This window comes from Pteropus medius, unplaced genomic scaffold (assembly GCF_902729225.1).
Source record: "Pteropus medius unplaced genomic scaffold, Ma_sr-lr_union100, whole genome shotgun sequence".
NCBI classification, from domain to species: domain Eukaryota; kingdom Metazoa; phylum Chordata; class Mammalia; order Chiroptera; family Pteropodidae; genus Pteropus; species Pteropus medius.
Window position 1 is genome coordinate 1,649,867 of NW_024354501.1, and position 23,738 is coordinate 1,673,604.

Below are 23,738 nucleotides of genomic sequence, written 5' to 3' on the forward strand. Positions count from 1 at the left end.
AAGGCGTCTCGTCGTGTGTCCCTTTGATTAGGCTTTGATTCATTTATTAACAGTTCATATTACTGAAAGCCCACTCGGGAAGGGATGAGGAATAGAGAGTTCTCGAAAACAACTCTCCTACAGTCATTCGGGGTCGCTTTCGAGACATCTTAACTTGTTGAATGTAGAGATAACGGGGAAATGATGCCGGACACTGGACTCTAGTCCTAAGATACGTGCAAGAGTTTTCCAGAAAAGCAGAATTTGGTTCCACATCCTGAACGGCTGTGTATTTTGTCTCGTGTGTTAAGTGAGCCATTCTGCCGCGTGTCACAGCCCTCTTTGCGTGACGACACCCGGGAGGGTCGGGAAACCGTCCGCCGGCGACAGCGCGGGGGGCGGGGGGCGGGCGGGCGCCGTCTGACGGGCGCGCGCTTGTCCCTGGGCGCAGAGCTGTTCCTCGGGGAGGAGGAGCTGAAGAGGCTGCACGAGTTCGAGGAGCAGTGTCTGCAGGAGCATTTCCAGGACAAGGAGGACGAGCAGCAGTCGTCCAGGGACGAGCGCATCCGCGTCACTTCCGAGAGGTGAGGGGCGCGCCCGGCGCGTGGCCGGCCCGGGCCCGAGGGCGGGGGACGCCCGGGGCCCTGCGCACACGCTCTCCGCGTTCTCGTTTGCTCAGACGTTGGGGTGTCACGTGTTCCCCACCCCGAGACGGTGTCAAGGTGACGGCTGTAATATTGTGCGTGAAAGGGGGCGACATTTATCGCGAATGGTCCAGGCTGAGACCAAACCACGGCAAACCAAACAGCCAGGCCCGTTTTCCCAGCCCCAAAGCGGGGGCTTTTGCCACAAGGCCCTAATGGGGGGGGCGGGGAGGGAAGGACAGCCACTGTCATCCCTGCTCTTGGGCGTTGTTGCCCCTGCCAAGGCCGGTCTCCCCTTAGGACTCCCCTCCCCCTGCCACTGGGTCTCATTGCCGCCCCCCCCACCAGCTCCCAGAGGAAGAGGCTCCCTCCTCTGTGCTCCCACGAGACCAGGAACCCCCGGAGGCAGAGGCGTCTGTCCCCCAGCAGGGTGGACGCCTGGAAATCAGGGCTGGGTCTGTCTTTCAGACACTCTGACATCCTGGGTACGGACAGAGCCAGCACCATGCAGAGGGCGGTGCTGGACAAATGTGCGGTGAATGAACGCAGCAGGTGTGAATCAGTGAATGAGCAAATGAAGGCGGGTCACAGGGAGGGCGACAGGACTGCGCCTCCTGCAGGTGGCAAAGAGCAACGGGGAAAGAGCGGACGGGAGGGATAGGCCTGCGCCCCCACATTTTCTAGTCATGTAATTTTTGAGCATCTTCATCACTTACTTAAAGCAGCTCGACTTGTCACCCAGCCGGCCAGACTCAAGGGGCATCCACACCGACTTTTGGCCTTAAAGGTACATTCGTGATGAAACTTTGAAAGACTTCTTCGCTGTTTTAACGAAGAAGGCGATTCCTACGCTTTCAAGACACGCGAATTATTTCTTCACGGAGAGATGAGGTCGCGGTCCTGATCATCCAAACCATCTGCTTTTCGATTTGCTGCTGACGGGGGTTTAACCGGCCGGTCGCCTGCGGTGGAAGCGAGTTTCTCCGCTCGGCCTGTGCGCCTTCCCCTCCCCCACAGCCAGGCCTCAGGATGCGGCCACCAGGTCACCACCACACTGCGCTGTACTCTTGGGGGCTCTGTACCCATGTAACAGGTGCGAGAGACCGGCTACTTTCTGTTTCCCTTGGCCGAGGTCGCCGCCAGGGCTGGGGGCACGTGCCGGCCCCTCCGGCCCCTCTGGCCCCGTTCCTGGGCTAAGTCTCAGGAGGTCTGGGGAGATGGCAGCGCCTCCTCCCTCTTAACCGGGAGAGCGGAGGAGCGAGAAGTAGGCGGAAGAGTGGAAATCAAATTAGTTAACAGTCCCTAACTTTGGACACCAGGCATTACTTCTGAATTCGGACTTTTGCGTACTTATGTGTCTCCACCGTGTCTTGAATCTTCTTTACGTATTTGGTGGTTTTTATCCTGAGTCCCCACTTGCCGCGTGATGATTTTCCCGTTCCCCTCTCGGTCGTGTAGGTGCGGGGTGCGGGTAGGAGCGCGTGGCTCCCGGCGTCAGTCTCTCCCCGGCCTCCCTGCTATGGGGCGCCTTTGGCGTCCGGGCCCACGTTCTGAGGCCACGCTGGGCCACGGTCCCCCGCGCAGCGTCCAGGAGTGCGCTTGCCCAGGTGCGCGGGACGCTGGGTGCGCCGTGCTAGCGAGGCGACCGTTTCTTTTTGTCCTATGATCTCGACATTTCGTAAGGCCCGACGTTGAGCCCCCCCCTCCCCGGAAGAGCTCTCCGCTGTGCCCCCGATTTGGTGGCGCAGGCCTGGGCCGCAGCCGCGCCCGTACCTGCGCAGGTGACTCTCCTCCGGAACGTGGCCGCCCGTCCCCGTGCTGGGCTGGGAGGCTGGCAGAGGGCCCTCTCGCTCGGCGTGGCAGACGCCGGCCGACCACGGACACCCCCTCTTCTTCGCCGAGTCCTGGGTGCGGTTTACCTGCCGTCGCTGCTCGCGTGGGTGCCTGAGGTGGCCGTGTCGCTCGCCGGGCTTACTTCTGCCCTTGGACCCCGATCAGGCTGCACGGCCGCCCACTGGCCGCCGGTGCTGCTGGCCCCACGAGGCCCGCACCCCACATCCCGCACCCCGGACGGCCCGCCCGCGTGCTGTGCCCCCTGCCACTCACCCCTCGGGCTCCCCACGCGCCTGCTCCTCGAGGAAAACGTCCCCGGCTCCTCACGCCAGAGACCGGGCCGGGGGCCTGCACGCCTCCGCGAGGAGTCCAAATTTGTCTTTTTTTCTTTCTTTCTTTTCTTTTTTGGTCTTATTTATTTATTTTTATTGAAGAAACGATTTTCATTTTTTTAAGTTGTTTTCAAGTTTTTCAGCAATTAGATGACTCAAAGCTTCGTCTCCTGATTTGAATGCAAACTTCTGTTCTGTCTTCGATGCGTTCCCTTTTGGGTATCGACGATGCCCCCTTTGGGTCCGAAACTTTGGTTTTACCAGGTTTTCGGAACGAGGATCGGTTTCGATAGGCAGGTGACTCTGCCACCCGTGTCCTCGGGCAGGCTTTTCGATGTCGGCAGCACCGAAACCGGCGCCGGGGTTGCGAGGTGTTGTCTCTCTGTCACATCAGGTGACATCAGGTGGCATCAGACAACCGGTGGGGGGGGCGGGAGGGGACATCTCACAGACAACTGCTGCCAGCACCAGGGTGGTACCCGTCCACCCGAACAGTCCGTTCTCGCGAGACCCGCGGCACCTGGCAACATGCGTCCTTTTCCCCCAGGGCTTAAGGCCATGTCTGTGTCCCTTGCGAATCCACCGTTGAACACGGCCTTGACTTCTGCCTCGTTCTGTGCTGTGGTCTGGCATCCCCGATCGCAGGCTCACGGTTTCTTTCAAGGGCGACTGACTTGGAAAGAATCTTTTCTGATAAAACTCTGTCCGAGGTTCAACTTCTTTTCCTCGAATGACGAGAATTTTGTAATCCAGGGAGTTTTCGTTTCTTCCGCGTCTGCGAGGAAGCTTGGCGTTTGATCGCGGCACGCGTGTCCTTGGAGGCTTCCGTGACACGCGCTCTAGGCCACCTTCTTTTCCATTTACGAGTTTCTTTGTGCGTCTGGCATTTCCAAGCAGGCAGCGGTAACTCACGAAGCACACGCTTTGGATGCGCTTGGCCCTACACCTAAGGGCCTGTGGGTCTTAGATGCCCGAACCTGGGACAGCCGTTCTGATTGTCCCAAACCCGCTGGGCTCGCTGGCTCCCACCACGCCCGTGGATGTGGGTGACGGTGCGGGGCTCCCTCTGGGCCTGGTAGGAAATCAGCAACTCGTGGCCTTGGGGTCTTATGAGGCGGCCTCTTCTCACGTGACCGGGAACAGAAGATGCTGGTAACAGAGACCTAACAAGGAAGAAAAGAAGGGAAAAATGTCGTAGTAACCGGAAGAGGTCCCGAAAGCTCAGACAGGAGGCAGGTGACTCCTCGGAAGCAGAGGGGGTGGCAGACGAACGTGCAGAGGTCGGGAGGATCTGGGAAGAGCCCAGGACGTGTCTGCATCTTACGAACGCAGAGAGGTCGAAGTGGCTTGGCCGATGGGGAAGGGGTGGCGTTGGGGGCTGGGGTCCTCCCGTGCTTGGCAGATGACAATCTCGTTCCTTTCCTGACATTGAGAGCCAGTTCAGAGGCAGATGCCAACATCAGGGAAACAGAGATAAAAACACCAGCTTTATGAGTAATAAATGTGCTGGACGACGCGGTTCAGTTTTTATCAAATACGCACCCCAGAATTCGATGTCCCCACTCGTTCCCGGGCACTACCAGCTGCCGCGGGCCTCCCTTGTCACAGGCGGCCAGCCAAGCTCCCTGGACGAAGAGGACAGCTCTGTGCGGGCAGCCGGCCCCCCAAGAGCAAGAGCAAAGCGTGCTGGCATCCTGGCCCCCAAAGTCTGCCCGGAAAATCGGTCCTCGACAGGAAATAGAAGGCGGAGAGAGGCCAGGAGTGTGGCATCGGGAAGAAGGACGGGGCTGGGGAAAGGCGACTTGGCGGCAACGTCCGGGACCTGGAACCAGCATGAAAACCGCCGGGCGGGCGGTTTGGCCTGGATCAGACAACTTCATGATCGACCGACCTGGAGTAAAATTACAGGGCAGGAACATTCTTAGAGCTCGGAACAGAATCCATCGAGATCCCGAAACGCGGTTTCTCCAAGAACGAGCGGGAGCGGGCCGTCCCGCGAACGTCGTGCTTTTACGGGAACATCTGACTCTGTCATTAGGGAGCCGTTCTCAGGTGGTTTACGAGATGCCTCGCGGGCGGAGGGCGAGGGCTGCCCGTGAAGAGATGACGACAGATAAAGCGAGTCTTAACAACAGGCGTCCCGCGGAACCCCGAACGCCTCCGTCCCGTCCTCGGGAAGACCCGGGGACGCGGCGCGACAGCGTGAGCGCGGACCTCTGTTTCACCGGCGACAGTCGTCCCTGATCACAATCCAGGAGCATCTCCAAGAGCATCCTGAAAGTGACAAAGTGCTCGTCAGAAACGGCGTTTCTTTTTTTTTCTTGAAAAGAAACTAAACAGACAGGAAAGAGTCACGACGCATTCATTCGATACCATTATCTTCCACTTGATTTGAAAAACAACTGGAATTATATACGTGCCAGATTTTGAGACTGATTAGGGCACTAAGTGGTTGTACCCGCTGAACGGATAACTCCTTAGGCCAATCTATACAAACGACAGAGAAATCGGGGGGGCGGGGGAGGGAAAACACAGCTATTATTCATCAGGACTGATTAAGCAAATTACGTCCTGGGCTCTCGGTGCATGGCACAGGAAGGGGCCCAGACTGTCATAAATCAGGCTGAGCTGAAATTCTGGAGCCCGTGGTCCAGTGAAGGCCCACCCCACTGCATGGAGAGTCGGGGGAACGGGCCCCAATGTGCCGTTTTTCCCTTTCTCTGTCCTCCCTCCCTTTGGCCCCCGTGAGCAGGCACACGGGTGGAGGGCAGGGGAGAGCCAAGGAAAGTCCCGGATTTCTGATCGGAGAATGGAAAGGGGGAGCTGGAGAAGCTTAGGAAAGTGACCCCATGAAGTAGTTTACAACCTGCAGAGCTCACCCCGATCTGAGTGTGTGCACGTGTGTGTGCGGGGTGGGGGGTGGGTGGGGCGGCGCTGCTTATTAACATACCAAAAGCACCGAAGGATATGAATCAACGGTCGGTAAGGACCCCTGAAATTCCATGCTTTCCTAAAGGAAACAACAAAACTCGCAACACTTTCAAAATCAACTTTTTTGGAACTCTGGGAGTTAACCAAGGACTTGCAGTAATCTGTGGAGTGCTTGTTCAAGAAACGTGGCTGGGTCTTGTTCGTTTAAAAGGAAAAAAAAAGTGAGCTTTCGGGCATTTTAACTCACCCGGTCCCATCCCCCACTCCTCAGCTCGGCGGGGAGCCCTGAAGATAACATATCGCCTGCATTCCTGGGACCAGTGACAGCAGAAAGGCCCTCATCCGAAAGAATTGTAATTATTTGTTTTGTCCTCTTTGGTGGCTCAAAAAAGCCTGGCTCAAAACACTTGTCTTAATTCCCCTGACTTGGAACTGGCCCAACGCTGAAGTTTCTAGCCGGGGGAAATTGTGTGTGTGTGTGGGCGGTGGCGGGGTGGGGTATATGTCCAAAACGTTTACGGGTAAATGTTTTAGCCCCTACTCCTTGAGTTGGGGTAAGCAATAGACTAAAATCTTGGGAGAAAAGGCCGAGAAGTGAGATGTGTCCACAGGGCTGTGACAAGCTCTGGCATGTTCTGGAAATCTAGAAGGCCGCGCGTGTGCATCGGCCCGTGCACACGCTCAGGAAAGACCCAAGAAGCCTGCAAGCTCCATTCTGGCTGACCTTGAGCTCTGTGCAAGCAGCAAGTGAAGGCCGAGGCAAAGATGGAAACCCCTTGGCTGAGCGTTGAAGCTGTGTGTACACAGAGTCCCTCAGCAAAGACTGGGACTTTTTTTAAATTTAATTCCAGAGGTTAAAGGAAATCTCTATCCCGTCATTAGCTGACCACAAAGCTAACAGAACAGACACTTCAGCGGTCACACGCAACGAAGAATAGCCTTGACAGAATTACTTTAGAAAAATCACTAAACAAACAATCGTGACTATAATAAGAAGCAACAATAAGAAACCCTGGGGAGGAGAGAGACTCTGACTTCCCGAGCTGCCATATGACAATATTCAAAATGCCCCGTTCTAAATGAAAACAACTACAAGACATGCAAAGGAAGGAGAAAGTGTGGCCCACACAAAAGAAAAACGGTGATCAACAGAAAGTTTCCCTAAAGAATCTCAGATGCTGGATTTATAACTAAGACTTTCAATCAGCTAGTTTAGGTATGTTCAAAGAACTGAAGGAAACTGTCTCTAAAGATTTAAAGGAAAGTATGAGAATGATGTCTCACCACATAGAGAATATGAAAAAAAAAACCCCAGAAATTATTACAAAATGTTTCGTAACCTAACAGAAATTCTGGAGTCGTAAAGTACAATAACTGACATGAAAAATTTACTATAGAGGTTTAAAAAAAAAGCAGATTCAAGCAGGCAGAAGAAAGAGTCAGCAAATTTGAAGGTAAGTCAGGAAGTCGATCCAGTCCAGGGAACAGAAGACAGCGTGTGGGCCTGTGAAACAGCATCAGCAGAACAGCACGCACATAACGAGGGTCCCAGGAGAAGGAGAGAGAGAGAGAGAGAGAGAGAGAGAGAGAGAGAGAGAGAAGGGAAGCAGAGAGAAGAGTCGAGGGAATAATGGCAAAAATGTTCCCAAATCTGATGAAAGATATGAATCTGTACATCCCAGAAGCTTAACGAATTCCAAGTAAAATAAATAAACCCAAAGAGATCCACACCCATCCACCTCCCAGTCAAACTGTCAATAGCCAAAGAAAAAGAATCTTGAACGCAGCGAGGGAGAAGCCACTCATCTCATGCAAAGGGCCCTCGGTGAGCTAAGAGGCTAAGCTCCCGTCGGAAACCGGGAGGCGGTAAGATGACACGTTCGAAGTGCTGGGGGAAAAAAACAAAAAAAAACAAAAAAAAACGCAGCCAAGAATCTACATCCGGGAACACCGCCTTTCAAAACGTGAAGTAGAAATGAAGATGTTCCCAGATGAAGGAGAACAGAGAATTCATTACTAGCAGCCCTGCCCTGTGAGCAACGCTAAAGGAAGCCCTCTGGGCAGAAACGCAAGGACACCAGACAGTGACCCAATCGACACGAAGAAGTAAAGTGCATCGGTAAAGGCAACCACCCGACATCGAAGGTGTGGTTTTTGTTTGTAACTACTTCTTAATAGGTCTATAGAATTTAAGAGACGGCTGCTTAGAGCAACAGGTGCGAGTCGATGTCGATGGACATACAGTGCGTAAAGATGTGATTAGTGACGACGGCCGCATGAGGTAGGGGAGGAAGGAACGGAAGTTTGCAGGAGCAAAATTGTGTACGCTATTGAAATGAAGTCGACAATCCTCTGAACTAGACTGACGTAAATCGAGTTGTTCATCGTAATCGCCGGGATGGCCACTAAGTAAATAACCGAAAAAATATACAATGAAAGAAAAACAAGGGAATTAATGGATGGATGGGTGAGGAATATGTCACACACACACACACACACACACACACACACACACACACAGAATATTACTTCATCTCGAGAAGGAAGCAAATCCCCACCGCTCGCGGACTACACATGTTGGAACCGAGGGCATTATGTTGAGTAAGATAAGTCAGTCAGAGAAAGACTTTGATATCAGAGACTTATATGCAGAGCCTAAAAACTCTAAACATGTAAAACAGTAGAATGATGGTTTCCAGGGTCGGGGGTGGGCGAATTGGGATAAGTTGTTTAGGGACCTAACCTGTCTCCCAGTAGATAGATTGTCCTGAGATCTAGTGGCCAGTATAGGGATTACTGACAACTTATTGTTCCTTAAAGTTCAAAGTCGCCTAAGAGACTAGATCTAATTCAACTCCACCACAGACACACACACACACACACACACACACAAACACACACACACACACACACAAAAAGAAATGACAATTAGGTGACCGGAGAGGGATAATATATAAATGTATCGAGTCAACATGTCGCAGACCTAAACTTACACCATGTTATATGTCAGTTATACCTCAATAAAAACAATTTAAAAAAAAAAACCGTTTTCACACAAAACTTGGGCACGAATGTTTACAACAGCTCCTTCATACTTGCCAAAAAAACCCAGAAATGACCCAAATGGCCCTCTGCAGATACTGTGACACACGCATGCCTCGGCGGTACAAAGGGATGAACGCTTGACAAGGGTGACGACTCGCGTGAATCTCGAAGACTCTACGCTGAGGGAAGCCCGTCTCGGGAGGTCACCTACCGTACGATTCCTTTTCTTGGACGTTCTCAAAAAGATAAAATGACGGGGATGGAGAAGGGGTCGGCGGTTGCGAGGACTCGGGCGAGGGAGGGCGCGATCATCAAGGTCTAGCATCCGGTGGGGTGATGGGAGTACCCCCGGCCCCGCCCGCGATGCTGGTTACAGACACTAGACATGTGTCAAAATTCACAGACTGCCCACAGAAAGAAAAACTACTCACTACGCCGCGTGATGACTTTACAAAGAAAACGCGAGATTAGAAAAACGTCGTTAAGAGGGAATGGGCTTTATTTAATGGGAAAGCCAGCCAAGCCCATCGCTTTGGACTTTCCGAGCTCGTTGGGTCCCCGCAGCAGCTGAGGTCGGCACCGTCCTGTACCGCGCTGAGAAATAATTCACTCTAATTAAAAAGAGCAGAACGAAGATGTCAGGCTCTGGGACAGCCAGAATCCCTGCGGGCTCTCTCCCGGGGAGGGGTCAGGCCCACGCGTTTTCCCGACGCTCGGGAACACCTGTCACAGTGTCGCCCGCGGAGCCTGTCTTTCCCCGCGGGACACGGAAAACGCTGCTGGTGCGGACGGCGAGTTTTGAGAAACACGTCCGGGGCAATCGTGGGAAGTCGGGCGACGTGGCCCGCCGAGGAGGTTCTTCTTCGTCTGGCCCTGTCACGTGTGTCGTCTCAGATACGGGGGGGATCTTGACTCCTTTTGCCTTCTCCCTCCGCAAAGACTGTAAAAACTTAAGACAGCTGGTCTCGCTGTGGCGTAGCCACTGGACGTGAGTGGGCTGTCCCTGTGCCGCCGCTGTTTACAATGAAGCCACTGACCGTTGTTCTAAACCTACGTCGCATCGTGAAGCGTTGTTTCTTCCGAGCTGCAATTAACCGAGTGGCGGTGGGGACGGGACTCCTGCCTAGACACCTTAAGAGCGGCCCTGCCACTTGGTCGCTGCTGTGTGCAGGGGGAGGGGAGGCTGAGGGGTCACAGGACGCTCGCTGAAGTTCCTTTATGTGTCGGCGGTCGCCAGTGCTGGTATCTGGATTAGGTTCCGGGGGGAAAAATGGCAGAGGACGATACGAGATTCGAGAAGCAAGATACTTACCTCCGTTTTACCAGCCGATTTATTTTGAAAAGTTTGCACAGCTGCATTCTCTCTAAAACTAGTGTTTGTTGAAGGATCTCAAGTTCCTTTGACAAAGAGACGATGTGGTTTATAACTCGGGGGGACGCGCAGGGGCCCACAGAAGCGAGGTGAGCAACGGGGCATCACATCTAACCAAGGCCGAGTGTTACCCAAAGCAGTGGAAAATGAACAGCCCCTGAAATGCAAGAGGAGAGAGAAGTCTCTGCCCCTGTCGCGTCTGTGGTAGGGAAGCTTTGACAGAAGTGGGGACTTTCTCACGCGCAGTGAATTTGGCGAATTTGGTGAACTTGGTCCTCCTGGCCGCAAACTTCCAGGAAGCCAGACCCTTCCTGCGCAAACGATGTGGTTTCCTCAGGCGCATAAAAATAGTCCTCTCCCCATGAAAAGATTCAGGAATAGAAGCCAAGGGCCCTCCCACACACCAGCCGGCAGCTGTCCTCGTCCCTAGGGCCATCTGAAGTGCACACTTAGGAAACGAGGTTCTGGGAGCAGCCGGGCAAGGTAGTGGGGGGAGGGGGAGGCGAGGACGAAGCCAGCCCAGGGCAGAGAGCGCATGAGACGTGCAGAGACCCACTAAACCAGGTGACCCCCGCGCCTGCCCGTACGTTTCCAAGAAAAGCCAGGGAGACAGGAAAAGCCAACGTGAACAAAACCAGACCAGGTGTCTGCCTTCTCGCTCACCCAGGGGACCCCCACGCTGCCCGGGTCGGGGGCCCCAGAGGCTTCCAGCTGGGGGCCAGAATCTCGTGTGCCCTGCCACCCCGGGGACAGATGCGACTTTTAGAAGGCCCGGGCCATCTTTCGCTGCCTTTGGCACTTAAATTTCATGAACCCGTTAAAAGAATTCCCACCGTGCATATTCTCTTGAAATATAAAACGTAGCCTGGTTTCACTTTGGGTGACGCCGTGGTTTCTAACCTGATCTTGTAGGAGCTCAACAATCTAATACATTTAATAGATTTATAATCTGCCACGATTTCGCTTTCTGAATTTCAGGATTCCCGTTAAGGGAATACTAACAATTAGCATAATGAGCCATCTAGTTACTGGTCTTCAGACACCTGAATGACTTCATGTCCCTTAAGGAAACCGTCTGATAATCTGAATTATTAACAATTTATTTTCAGAATCCCCTGGACTTCAAATAAGGGTTTTAATCTATTTAGTGTGTCATCGTAACCATTAATAGCCAGCAGCTAGAGCCCAAAGTCAGAAGTCTAAACGCTGGCATCTTCCTTTATGATCTGGGACAACGTGCACCGGCCCAGAGACCAAAGCTGGAGAGACACTGGGGTGAGGCTGTGGGGCCTTCGGTTCCCAGAGCCCCCGTTGGCCAGCGCGTGACCAGCTGTGTGACCTTGGGCCAGCTGCTCACACTCTCCGTGACTCGGTGTCCCCAGCTGCAAAACAGCGCCGACCTCAGGAGCTCGCTTGGGAACCCCAGGTGAGCACAGAGGTGCCTAGAACGGGCAGCGGTAGGTGGCGCCGAGGCCTCGGCCGAACTTCTGTGACTTTCGATGTCCTCATGCTAACTTTTAGCGGTTCCGTTAGGGGTCTGCAGTTTGAAAATAACGTCCAGCGAGCTCCATCGCGACCCGGTAACACCGTCGTGTTTTTAGTTTTCATATCCGGTGGATCTCACGCTAACACACCTGTCCCTCTGTGTTCACCAGGGTCGAGAATATGGCCATGAGGTTGGAAGAGATCAACGAACGGGAAAGTTTTATGAAGACGTCCCTGCAGACGGTGGACCTGCGACTCGCCCAGCTGGAGGAACTGGCGGGCAGGATGGCCAGCGCGCTGGAGAGCCTGGCGGGCCTGGACGGCGGCGACGCGGGCCCGGCGCGGTCGCGGGCCTCCTCCGTGTGCGACGCCGCGCGCCTCCTGCCGCAGAGCAGCGTCAACAGCGGCGACAGCGGCCCGTGCAGGTGGCCCTTCGCGGGGGAGGACGTGCTGTGTGAGGACATCCCGCTCCCCGTGCCGCCGGGGCCGGGGCCGGGGCGGAGGGCCCGCTCCTTCCGCGCCACCGAGGAGGCCGCGCCCGGGGCGCACGGGCCACCGCGGCGCGGGGCCAGCCTGCGCCACGTCCCCAGCCTGCGCGGCCCGGGCTGGCGGCCGGAGGACGGCCAGGGAGAGGCAGCCTTGTCCCCGGGCGCGAGCCAGGCGGACGCGGGGCCTGCCCAGAGCACGCGGGCGGCCGGCGCGAGTCCCCAGCCCCCGGGGGAGGCCTGGACGGCGCGCCCTCGCCCCGGGGACACCGTGGGCACCTGCCACACCGTGCAGTCCAGCTGCTTCGTGTGCTCCCACGGGAGGAGGCTGGTCGGCGGGTCGCCCAGCCGGGCCGTGGACCCGGCTCGTCCGTCCGCAGTGGAGCAGTGGATGACGACCGAGTGGCAGTTCCAAGTGCAGAGGATCACGCGCTCCCGCAGCAGCGACATCCCGTGCCTGGTGTCGGAGGCCGCCGCGCAGGCCGAGGACCCGCAGCGAACCCCAGGCGCCGAAGACGACCCCGGGGTCTCCAAACCGACCCCTCGAATCTCTCGTTCATCTCTAGCTGTCACTGACGGAGCCGAAAAGGAGACTTTACTGACGCTGACGCCACCCCAAAGCCTGGGATTCCCGTTCTTAAGGTCCAAGAGTCTACACGGCCACCCCAGGGGCCCGAAGGCCACCGAGGGCCAGTTAGACAGACGCGGACACGCCAGCAGCGTGAGTAGCCTCGCCGTGGTGTCTGGGACCGAATCGGAAGAGCGGAAGGGGAGGCAGGACAGAAGTCCCGCAGAGACGGCCTGCTGACGGGCCCGCTGCGGCGCGGTCCCACCGAGACCTCGAGGACTCGCCATTTCCGCCAGCCCTCACCGGGGACGCTCTCGCTGAGAACATGTGGCGCTCTGGACCTCCGATCAGCTTAAAACGTAACGCGCTGAACTTAAAGTGACGTGTTCTGCTAGCATACGTTAGTAAACTTAGTTTTCCTTTAGTCAGAATAGAATCGAATGAAAGTGGCAATACTCCAATCGAGACAGATCGATTAACCGGTGTCGGAGACTCTGCAGTCTGAGCGCCACCAAATAGCCCAGGAAATGCCTTTGGGGGCCACAGATAGGTTGCTTCGGGAGCGGGGAACGACGTGAGAAAGAAAAATTAAAGAGGAGGCAGATGTGCAAAAAAAGGGGGGCGGGGAGAAAAAAATAAAATCGAGGTGCAGGAAGTGAAAAGTCGAAAGGAGCCATAAAATCGTGTTGCGTGTGGGGTTTTGTTTTACGTTTTAATGTTTTCAAATGAAAACGGAAAAAAGTACAGCGTTATATCAGAGGCCACACTGTGACAGCTTCGTGTGACCGAGAGTTTCGTTAATGTGTAAAAATAAAGTATCCTCTATGCGTTTTTCTGTGGCCGTACAGTCCTCGGCGGCAAAGGCACCTGTCTGTGCGACGTTTGTGCCAAGCTGTGCCTAAAACCTAAAGGATACGCTACATGTTCAAGGTGGCAATCGTCAAGAACCGGAGCTGAATCGTGGCTGAGAACACAGGGTATTGTCCTTTGACCCGTGAGTTCGAAGATGCGCCAGTGCCGGCCCCCGTGCCGGGGTTGGGGGTCACCATCTCGGAGCGCTCAAAGACACCCCGGCACCGCCACTCCTCAGTGCACGAAAGGTGCAGAAAGGAGTCGTCTCTGCCTAGAGCAGAGGCCCCCAGCATTGACACAGGCTAGAGCTGGACCCTGGGCCCTCACTGTCCCCCGAGACCACCTCGTGGGGGTTCTCAGGGGCCGCTGGAGCACACAGAGAGGACCAGCCTCATGCCTGCCGTTACTGACGGCTGCTGCTTTAGCCAAGTGCCTCACACCCAGGAAGAACCACTGGGCAGAGTTTCCAGGAACTGGTGTGTGGGGGGCGGGGGGCGTGTCAGACAGAAATGGGAGATGATCACAAAAATGGGGACCATCTGAGGGTCAGACTGTCGCATCGTCAAAAACTGGCAAGGGAGGAGAGAGACAGGCAGGCGTTCACTGCACATATCCAATAGTGACCAGAGGTAATTAACGCCTAAACAAAACTGAGATTTTAATAGTCAGGTTAGAATCCCCGAACTGGGCTGAATTTAGCAAAACGCACTGGTAACTACTGCATGGCTCATGCGGCTTTGAAATGTTTAATAAACTTAACGAACTGAATCCGGCTATGTGTGTTATCCGACCCGATGCTTAACCCATCGCATTTTCTCTCATTCCTAAATCTTTGCTTTTGGTGGCGAGAAAACTTTCCGCCCTTTGCCACATCCCGGGAGAAAAGGTTTTTCAGAATCAGCTGGGGAACCTAAGACAGCTGACGGAGCGGGTGTGGACAAGACGAAGCTCGTTTGCAGCTGCCCGTCCAGCTCCCCCATTCATGACACGGCCCCCTCTCCCGAGGGCTCCCTCACCTCACCTCCGAGGGTCCGTTCCCAGAAGCCTCACTGAGATTCGTGACACCTGACTCCGGTCCAGGTGTTGGATGAAAGAGGTGTGGTTTTTCTCTGAAGATATTCGGCTTCGGACCCAAATGAGTACATTCTAGAGGTGGAATTTCAGACTGTGAGTGGGGACCTATCTCACGCACCCGAAATCGCCCCGTTTACCTATGTGCTCCCCCAACTCTGTACGATCCCAACATTGAGGGCTATCGTTAGGGCACCGAGCCAGGCTGCTTGTTACATCATCTACATCATCATCACCATCACCATCATCACCATCATCACCACCATCATCATCATCTTCATCCCGATGCCATTTTAATTTGGCTAAATACGGAGAACTAAATGCGAGACACTGATACCCAATCTGATCAGAACCAGCAGTATCTAATACACGAAAATGGGAACATGTGCGTGTTAAAAGCATTTAGTATAAAATTGTCCTCGTAAATAAATTCAAAGTATATTTCTGTTCTATGCAAAACCTAAGAAGCGTACTAAGAAGGCTTTTATTCTTATATCTCAGAAACTGGCACACTCATAAATGTTATGATATTTGCTATAAACGAAGTCAGCTGATTCTTTATTTCGATCTGGGGAATTAAGAAATGAACTACCCCAAGGGTTCCATGCTCCTTTGAGACCGCATGACCGCTCGTTTTCTGAATACCTTGCATCGCCCCGAGGCTCATATAAGTTTCCAGAATTTAGGTTTCAAAACTTTAAAATTAAACTGTTGGTGTCATCATGGTTATTCGATATCCAAAATGCATTTTTGCTGGATAGACCTAAGAACTAAAGAGAAATGGAGTCACCGCCCTATCTCCTACAATAAAGGGTGACACTTTTAAAGAAAATTTGAATTATGAAATAAAACAGAGACAGAAAACCACACAAAACAAAAACATGACTTCCCTAACCACCGCCCACGTTAACAGAACTTGCCAGGCACCCCAGGAGTTTCAGGAGCCCCATTCTCGACCACCTTCCTGCCCCCAAAAGTAACCACTGTCGCTGTCAAACAATGAATCCAGCACGGGGGGGCGGGGCTTGAAATATCGCTTTTATGATGCTCGCGGCCGCGTGGGTCAGGAATTCAAACACGGCACGGCCAGGGCGAGGCCGATCTGTGGAGTTTACTGACGTCCACAGGGAAATCCCCCGACCAGCGCCTGTTCCAAGCTACCCACGTGACATCGCTCAATGTGGATCTGGGAAACAATACTGAACACTAGTTCTTGCCGGACGGTATGATCGGGCTGCAGCAAACCAGAGTCTCCACTCCACGGTGTTTGAGCCGGGGAGACTCAGTGTCTGGAGGTGACTAATGACGAGGCTGGGGTCACCCGGCAGCACCTTCCCTCACACGTCCGGGAGCCGATCCTGGCTGTCGCCCGGGATGTGACTCTTGGCTAGAGCTAGCCACCAGAGCACCTGTGCACGATCCGTCCAGGTGGCCTGGCCTCCTAGAAATCAGATTTCCTGCATAATAGTTCAGTCTTCCAAAACTGAGTGTCCCAGCGAAGAAGGAGGACACGTCATTGTTTTTTATGACCTGGCTTCGGAAGCCACGCGGAGTCGCTTCCGGTGCGTTCTCTCGGTGGCAGGTGAGTCACTAAGGCCAGATTCGAGGGGGCGGGGGCGGATACGGGAGGCTGGTTTAATACTTTGCAGACGTGTTTTTAAATCTCCACGCTTGCATTTCGCGGACTTTTATCGCCTGAATGTCCCTTAGCACTAGAGCTTCGTCCCGCCCGTCCTGCTCATTTGCTGACGCGCCCCCTTCTCTGTCGAAGAACAGGGGCCGCGTGTCTCGCGAAGTTTCCCCCAGTCTAAATTTTACGGGTCGAACGCTCACGGGCTGTTTGACACGTCCCACTGCTGTTGCGAGTTGGCTCGCTCGGCTCAGGTCACGGAGGTAGAGGCCATACTGTACGGCACAGACGATGACTGATTTTTCCTACGTATTTGCCCGTTTTTGAGATAATGAATTGGTTCTCTGCCATTGTCCAAAGGAGACTGGTAGGTTAATACATATATGTGTGTGTGTGTGTGTGTGTGTGTGTGTGTATACATACACACACACATACATACCCACTATGATCTCGCGGGCCTACACATACGTGACGTGTTTCAGTCATGGCAATTCTCGTCTTATTTTCTTCCTCGAGTACCTGAAACCTGTCGCTCCATTTCGTTCTGGGATTGCTGCCAAAAAGTCTGACGATAATCTCATTTTCTCGACTAAAGGTCATCTGCTCTTTTTGTCCATACACCCAAAGAAATTGTCTTTTCCTTTAAAAGGCAGTAGTTTGACAAGGAAGCGTCTTAGGGTCGATAATTCTAGGTCCCTCCCCTCAGGTGTAGCGTGCACTTCCAATGCGTAGTTTCGAATGTTTTTTTTTTTTAATTTCAAGGAAGTTTTCTCGAAGCAGTCTGTAGGGTTTGTTCCCTCTTCCCGCTTTTCCGCAGGGACCTGGTATCTCTATGCTGGATCTCCCTCGCCCATCTTTCTCGCCGACCCTTTTAAAATCTCTCTTCCTTGATTTTTAAAATTTTCCACCTTTGCATCTCCCACTGCTCTCAAGGCATAATCGAATGCGTTTCCTTGCCGTTGGATTTCTCTTACTTTCGTCTTCATTTCTGAGAGTTTTTTCTCTCATTTCTTACGCCGTTTGTTTATTGCAAGTGTTTCGAATTCTGATTTATACAGCTCGTTCGCGTGTCATGTCATTTTCTGACTTTTAAACAGCGGTGTCAGCTCTGATCTGCCGTGGGCACGGGCATGTGATGTGTTTTTATTATTTGTAGAACTGCTATTCTGTTCTTACTTTCTTTCCGGTTGCTTATTTTCACGCGACAATGTTTTTCTCGAACTTTCGGAAGGTGGCAGTTTCCAGGGTAGCTATTCCAACTGCACAAGGTCCCTTTTCTGTTTGAGTGTAGGACTGAATTTTTTACGTCGCTTACCCACGAGGCCTTCCCGGTCCTGCGTTTTTAGCTGGACCTTCTTTCCTGTCTCTACTCGGCTCAGTTTCTTTCCGTGTCCAGCATTTCGTCCTCAGTGTGGCCCCTTCCAGTTTCAAGGGTCCCTCCAGCTGCACGTGCCCGGCCCCTCCGACCCCCGCGCTCCTGCAGAGGGCCAGCACCCCCTCCGGCCCGGCAGCTGCTCCTGACTGGCCGGGCCTCCTGGCGAACGCCTTCTGCCACTCCAGAGGCCTCGGTGATCCCCTCTGCCGACAGCACAGAGGTTTTGCGACTGTGTGTGGCTCGTTGCCACTTGCCCAGGCGTGGGAGGTCCCGGGGACACTGTTTCACCTAGGTTTGTCGTCGATGTTGTTTGTGGGACTTCGGTTTTGCTTTGCGACTAGTCACTTTGTGTTTTATGTGATGGTGACTGAACAATTATGCTGCTGCCCTCATCCTTCCAGAATCTTCCCTCAAGAAACAGATTTTTTAAAGGGCTTAACAACCCTCTGAAAGCGCCACGTACCCGGGCCGTGGCACGGTTTGTGGACAATTCGCGGAACCACTTGTCACCGGTCCTTCTGCGCCCCATCCTCTCCGTCTGGACTGTCCCCAGGCCCGGCCCCCGCTTCCCTCCCCGCCCGGGCGGGACAGCGCCCTGAGTGACTATTTTAGGTTGTCGGTCAGGTCACGTCGCTCTCAGCTCGGGATGTTGCAAAAGCTTCGGGCCTGTTATTTCTCCGACCTTCTGTCCCACTGGCTAGGCTGCGTCAGCCGCACTGGCTGCAGAGCGCCATGCAGCCGGCTGTCACCTCGGGGCTTCGGCCCTGCTATTCCGTGTCCCTGCTCTCGCTCCTGATTTCCATCTGGCTTGGTCCCTCATCCCTCTGGTCTCTGCTCAAAGGTCATCTTATCGGAAAGGCCTTCCGAGACCACACCCCGGCCTGCCATCGAAAAACAGAACCCTCGGCCTCTGTCCATGTTTCATTTTTTTTCGTGGCACTTCTTAGCATCTGACATAGTACGTGTTAACTTTTTAAAAAATCCCTCTCTACCTATGAAGAAAATGCCATAAAAAGACGAATTTTGTCCTCTTAGTGAGCTGAGTAGTTTTTAGCACAAAGCTGGCACTCCATATAAATTTGGTAACTGACCGAATGAATGTATGAAGTCCCCAGTGCCCAGCAGGTGTTCAAGAAATGCCAGCTTTTTTCCTCTTCACGGAGAAAAGGAAATGCCACCGTCCCCGTCAAAGAAGGGCCAAAAATGGAAATCGAATCAGAAAGAGAAAATAGTGACATTAGAGCCACAAGAAGGGGACAGCCAACTATCACACACACACAGATCAGGACTGGGAAGAGGCTGTCGGGCTCGTGTGACGGACTGCACTGTGTCCCCCCGGAATGTGTATGTCGAAATCCTGACCCCAACGCGATTCTACTCGGAGATGGGCCTTTAGGAGGTAATTTTTTTTAAGGTTAAATGAGGTCACACAGGTAGGATCGGAATCCAACAGAATTAGTCGAGTGCCCTTATAGGAAGAGACACCACAGGCGGTCACCCCATAGGTTATGTAAATTTGTCTAATCGCTATGTTGTACACCTGAAATGAATATAATACTGCACATCACCTGTAACGGGAAAATTTTAAAAGAGAGAGACACCAGAGTACTTTGTGGGACTCATGCGCTTACTCCTTTCCTTCCTTCCTCCTCCCATCGGCCATGTAAAGACACAGCCTCCATCTGCAAGTCGGGTGACAGCTGTCACCAGAAACCTGCACCTTGATCTCGGACTTCGCAGCCGCCAAAACTGGGAAATCGACTTCTGCTGTTTCGGCTCCCAGTCTGGTATTTCTGTTGGGGCAGCCCCAGCAGACTAACACACTTAGATATCGAAAACTGTCGTAAAACTTAGGGTTAGGTCCGTCACAGATCTGGAACTCAGAATTTTTCCACTTTTCAATTGTACGGTCACACGTTACAGTTGCAGATTCTGAGAAAAACTATGTGGCAAAACCCCAATCACAGAGTGAGCCATTTAAATATAAAGAAACACCTACACACTGCTTGAAGAGTATTCGTGGGGGAAAAAATCTATTTCTCCCAGTTTTATTGCGATGTGATTGACACACATCACTGTGTAAGTTTAAGGCATACGCTGTAACGGTTTGACTTAGGAAGATTGTGAAATGATCATTGCAATGTTTGGTTAGCATCCATCATCCCACACACACTTTCCAAAGACAAAATTTTTTTCCTCGTGGTCAGAACCCTTAGAATCTACCGTAACGACTTCTCTACATGGCATGCGGTCGTTTTAACTAGTCGCCGTGCCGGACACTACATCTCTGGCACATGTTTATCTTGTAACTGAAGTTTGTTCCTTCTGTCCACCTCTCTCTTACCTCCCCACTCCTTGCCAGTGTGAAGAGCACAAATCTGGTCTTTTTTTCCCTAAGGGTTTGCTTTTTGTTTTAATTCATCTCGTGCAGACAAACCACGAACTAGTCGTAATTTTCTTTCAAATGTACGGACACGATAGTGTTCTTTCTATAACCCGGTGGACTTAACATTTTAAAACACAATTGTGGTTCCTGAGTGAAACGGAATCGTGTGCTACGCGAACAAGTTAACCAGAAAGATGAGGACGGTTCTGAACCCGGGATAAATGATTTTCAGAAAGCAAGCAGCCTTTTGAATGTGTTTAAATGTTTTAAATATCGCCATTGGCGACGCTTGTCACTATGATTGTGATTTACATGGCCGCACTGGAGCTTCCTTGCGACGTCAGTTATAAAACAGACTAGGGTTTCAAGCTTCGGAGCACAAGGAGGATCTAGTTTCAATAAACGGATTCACCGAAATGTGACATCGCTCGCGCCCTCCCACCAAAGAAAGGTGTCAGGGGCTCGGGGCGCCCGGCGCTGGAGGTGCAGAGATCCGTCCGTTCTCCGCAAGGAACGGGCGGATTTCTCGGTCCGGCCCCGGCTTTGCACCGTGTCGCGTCGTCTGCCGCTCGCTGGCACGTGGCGGGCGAGGACGAGCGCGAAGAGGCAGCAAGGTGGCCGGCGCGACGCGTCTCCCCGCGAACGCCTAACGAGCGGGGAGACGCTCCTGCCACGCGCGGACGCGGGTGGGTCCCCGCGGCCCACGAAGTCGGCGGTCAGCCGGGCGGCCGGCACGGCCGTGTCCCCAAGCTCTGCGCCGGGACGCCGTACCCGGCGGTGGTCGCACGGCGCCCCCGAGCGTAGGAACCCCGGGGCCCCCCCTCACACGCGGGGCGCGGCGGGACTGGCGCAGACGGGGGACCAGGGCCCCTACCCCAGAGGGGGAGCGCTGGACCACGGTCACGGCCAAACTCCCGCGGCCGCCGTGACCCCCCACGCTCAGAGTGACCCCCACGCGGCGTGACCCCCCCACGCGCCGCCGTAAGACGTGGGGGGGCCACCATGACCCCGCGCGCCGCGTGACCCTCCAAGAGCCGCCGTGACCCCCTACGCGCCACCGTGTGATCCCCGCGCACCGCCGTAGTACGAGGGGGCCGCCGTGACCCCACGAGCCACCGTGACCCCACACACGCCGTGCTCCCTCCCGCGCGCCGCCGTGACCCCGCGCGCCGCCGTGTGACCGCACACACGCCATGTGACTCCCGCGCGCCGCCGTGTGACCGCACACACGCCATGTGACTCCCGCGCGCCTCCGTAGGCTGCGGGGGCCGCCGTGACCCCCCAGGCGCCGTGTGACCCTCCCCGCGCCCCCGTGACCCCGCGCGCCGCCGTGACCCCCGCGCGCCCCCGTGACCCCGCCCGCCCCATTGCGCTCCCAGATGGCCGCTACGCGCGCCGCGGCCCGTCGTGCGTCCCGGCGCCAGCGCAGCCCAGTGGCCGAGCGCGGCCGCCGCCGGCCCTGCGCGCGCCTCCCCGGGGCGGGGCGCGGGGCGCCTTCCGGGGATGGCCCGGCGCCCGATCGGCCCCAGCGCCGCGGCCCCGCCCGTCAGCGCGCCCGGCCGGCTGGCCGCACACGGGCCCTGGGCCACCGCGCGGGCAGCCGTGAGCTCGCGGCCGTCGCCAGGCGTCTGCGCCGCCGCTGGCCCGCGGCGGGTCCCGGGCCGCGCGCCGCCACCATGTTCTCCCTCAAGCCGCCCAGACCCACCTTCAGGTCCTACCTCCTGCCGCCGCCCCAGGTAAGCGGCCGCCGGCCCGCGGGGACCGGGCACCGGGGGGCCGCCTCGTCCCCCCCGTCCGCGCCGGAGCCGTGCTGCGCCCCGGGACCTGCGGTCCGCCCTGGTCCGAGCGCCGGGACCCAAGGGACCGTTCGGAGCCGGATTTATTAGCCCGGCGACCGTCCCCACGGCCACCGCGAGCGTGATCGCGTCGCTTGTGGGTGGAAGACGTTGTCTCTCTGTCACTAAATGCGAACACCCGCAAGCGGCGCCGGCACCTTTAACATTTTGTTGTCAGACTCCCGAGTCGATAAGGAGCAGATCTTTAAAAGAGTGTGGTAAAAATGGGGAAGAATTGCGGGGCGCGGGGCGGGGGCGTGTGTGTCTGTCGCATATGTCATCGCTTAGAAAACGAAGTTTGCCTTAGTGACTCACGGGACGGAGGGGCGGGGGGCGAATGTTTTGACGTGCATTGATTTTTCTAATGTATTCCAGCCCGACGATCAGATTAATTCGGACCCGAAGAAGAAACTGGAGCCGGTCCTTTTGCCAGGTAAACCTTAGAGTTTTGACAGACACTTTAATAACGTGTTTTGCTCTAAGACTGTTCCACTGACTAGTACCGTGTGGTTAACTCCCATCCTGTATTTACTTTAAATTAAACTTTGTCCAGTTAAAAATCTAACGACTCAGGGGACGAAAAAAAGTTGGTTAGAATTAAACAACAAAACGAAAAATAATGATTCGTTGCTGTTTGCCCTTGAAAATTTAAGGTCATGGAACATTGTGAAGAACAGCACCATCCCGTTTTTTTCTGTCTCCCGAATGGTTTTAAAACAATCTCCACCTGCTTAGGTAAAGTGCGCTCTGCCCTTCCTGACTGTCTGCAACTTCACGCATTAACGGTTAGAAGTCAGGTCACCACTTCAGTAGGATGGAAAGCAACTTTTATTGTGTCTGCGTCTCTACCAGTAACAAAGCTCCTGAACTCTGAGTTACTTGCTTGGCAGTCGTTTTTTTTCAAGGTGTCAGCTGTATTTGCGCATTGACCTGTTTCGGTTCAGAAACGCAATTCTCAGCAGAAGCACAGCTGACATTTTGGGCCGATAATTCTGCCGTAGGGGCTGTCACATGCATCGTAGGCTGTTTAGCAACGTCCTCTACCCACGCGATGCCCGGAGTACCCCCTCTTCCACCTCCTGGTTGTGACAACCAAAATGTCGCCAGCATTTCTAAAACTTTTTTTTTTTCTTTTTGCCTCCGGGGGCAAAATTTGCTCCCAGTGGGGAAGCACTGGGTTAGAACAGAATTCATTGAGGTGACTCACCTTAGAGAGAGAGGTGGGGATGGGTGGTAGGGAGTCGTTTAGTTTTAAAGCCTGTGAAATGTTCGATGGGAATTTTGAGTTGTATAGCAATTGTGTAATAAGTAGAGAAAGTCAGTTGTTGACTGTGATTTTGGCGCGAAGAGGCCAGATACTTTGGGAAGACTGTTTTAAACCTGAAATATAATCCCATACCACTTTGTGTGGCTGCTGTCAACATTTAAAAATCTGTCATTACTAAATATTAAATCTAGTAAAACGAATAGACCTTTCTAGGTAGCCGCTGAATAAATGTGGAACCTTTCAACCTTGTGCTTTAAAAATTTGAATGTTAAGTAGGAACAAACACATTAAAACCATCAACCTGTGGTTACATATTATAGACCTACAAGTTAAAAGTAGTTTTTATGGGAGTTAGTTAAAAACTTTCCCCTCGGCTTCGTTAATGCTTTTTGCCCAAACGGTGTGTACTGAATCCTTTGTCCATTCCCTCAGAGTGGACGATAGAATCACCCAGTAACTTTTGCTCCCCGTGAGTACTCGTGGCATTTCAGAGTCGGTGTGGGAAGCAGTACCGGTCCCGAACGAGTGGCTGGGAGCTAGTGAATTTTGGCTTCCTTTACCGTGTCTGAACAGGCCCGTTCTTAGGTTTCGACTCACCGCTTTCGATGTTAAGGTTTCGCACTAAGGAATCACGTGGTCTTAGCTACA

The 23,738-nt window shown here is 54.0% G+C and overlaps 2 protein-coding genes across 2 annotated transcripts in view; both read left to right on the top strand.

The window, feature by feature from the left end:
* Nucleotides 1-12,966, top strand: part of TRPM1 (transient receptor potential cation channel subfamily M member 1) — a 62,874-nt gene extending 49,908 nt beyond the window's left edge. The window contains exons 27-28 of the mRNA XM_039853456.1: nucleotides 431-563; nucleotides 11,792-12,966. Of these exons, the coding sequence (XP_039709390.1) occupies nucleotides 431-563; nucleotides 11,792-12,914 (1,256 nt within the window). The 3' untranslated portion in view covers nucleotides 12,915-12,966. The remainder of the gene's footprint in view (nucleotides 1-430; nucleotides 564-11,791) is intronic.
* Nucleotides 12,967-21,664: 8,698 nt separating this feature from the next.
* MTMR10 (myotubularin related protein 10) overlaps nucleotides 21,665-23,738 on the top strand; it is a 39,624-nt gene continuing 37,550 nt past the window's right edge. Inside the window, exons 1-2 of the mRNA XM_039853466.1 lie at nucleotides 21,665-21,724; nucleotides 22,199-22,256. Of these exons, the coding sequence (XP_039709400.1) occupies nucleotides 21,665-21,724; nucleotides 22,199-22,256 (118 nt within the window). The remainder of the gene's footprint in view (nucleotides 21,725-22,198; nucleotides 22,257-23,738) is intronic.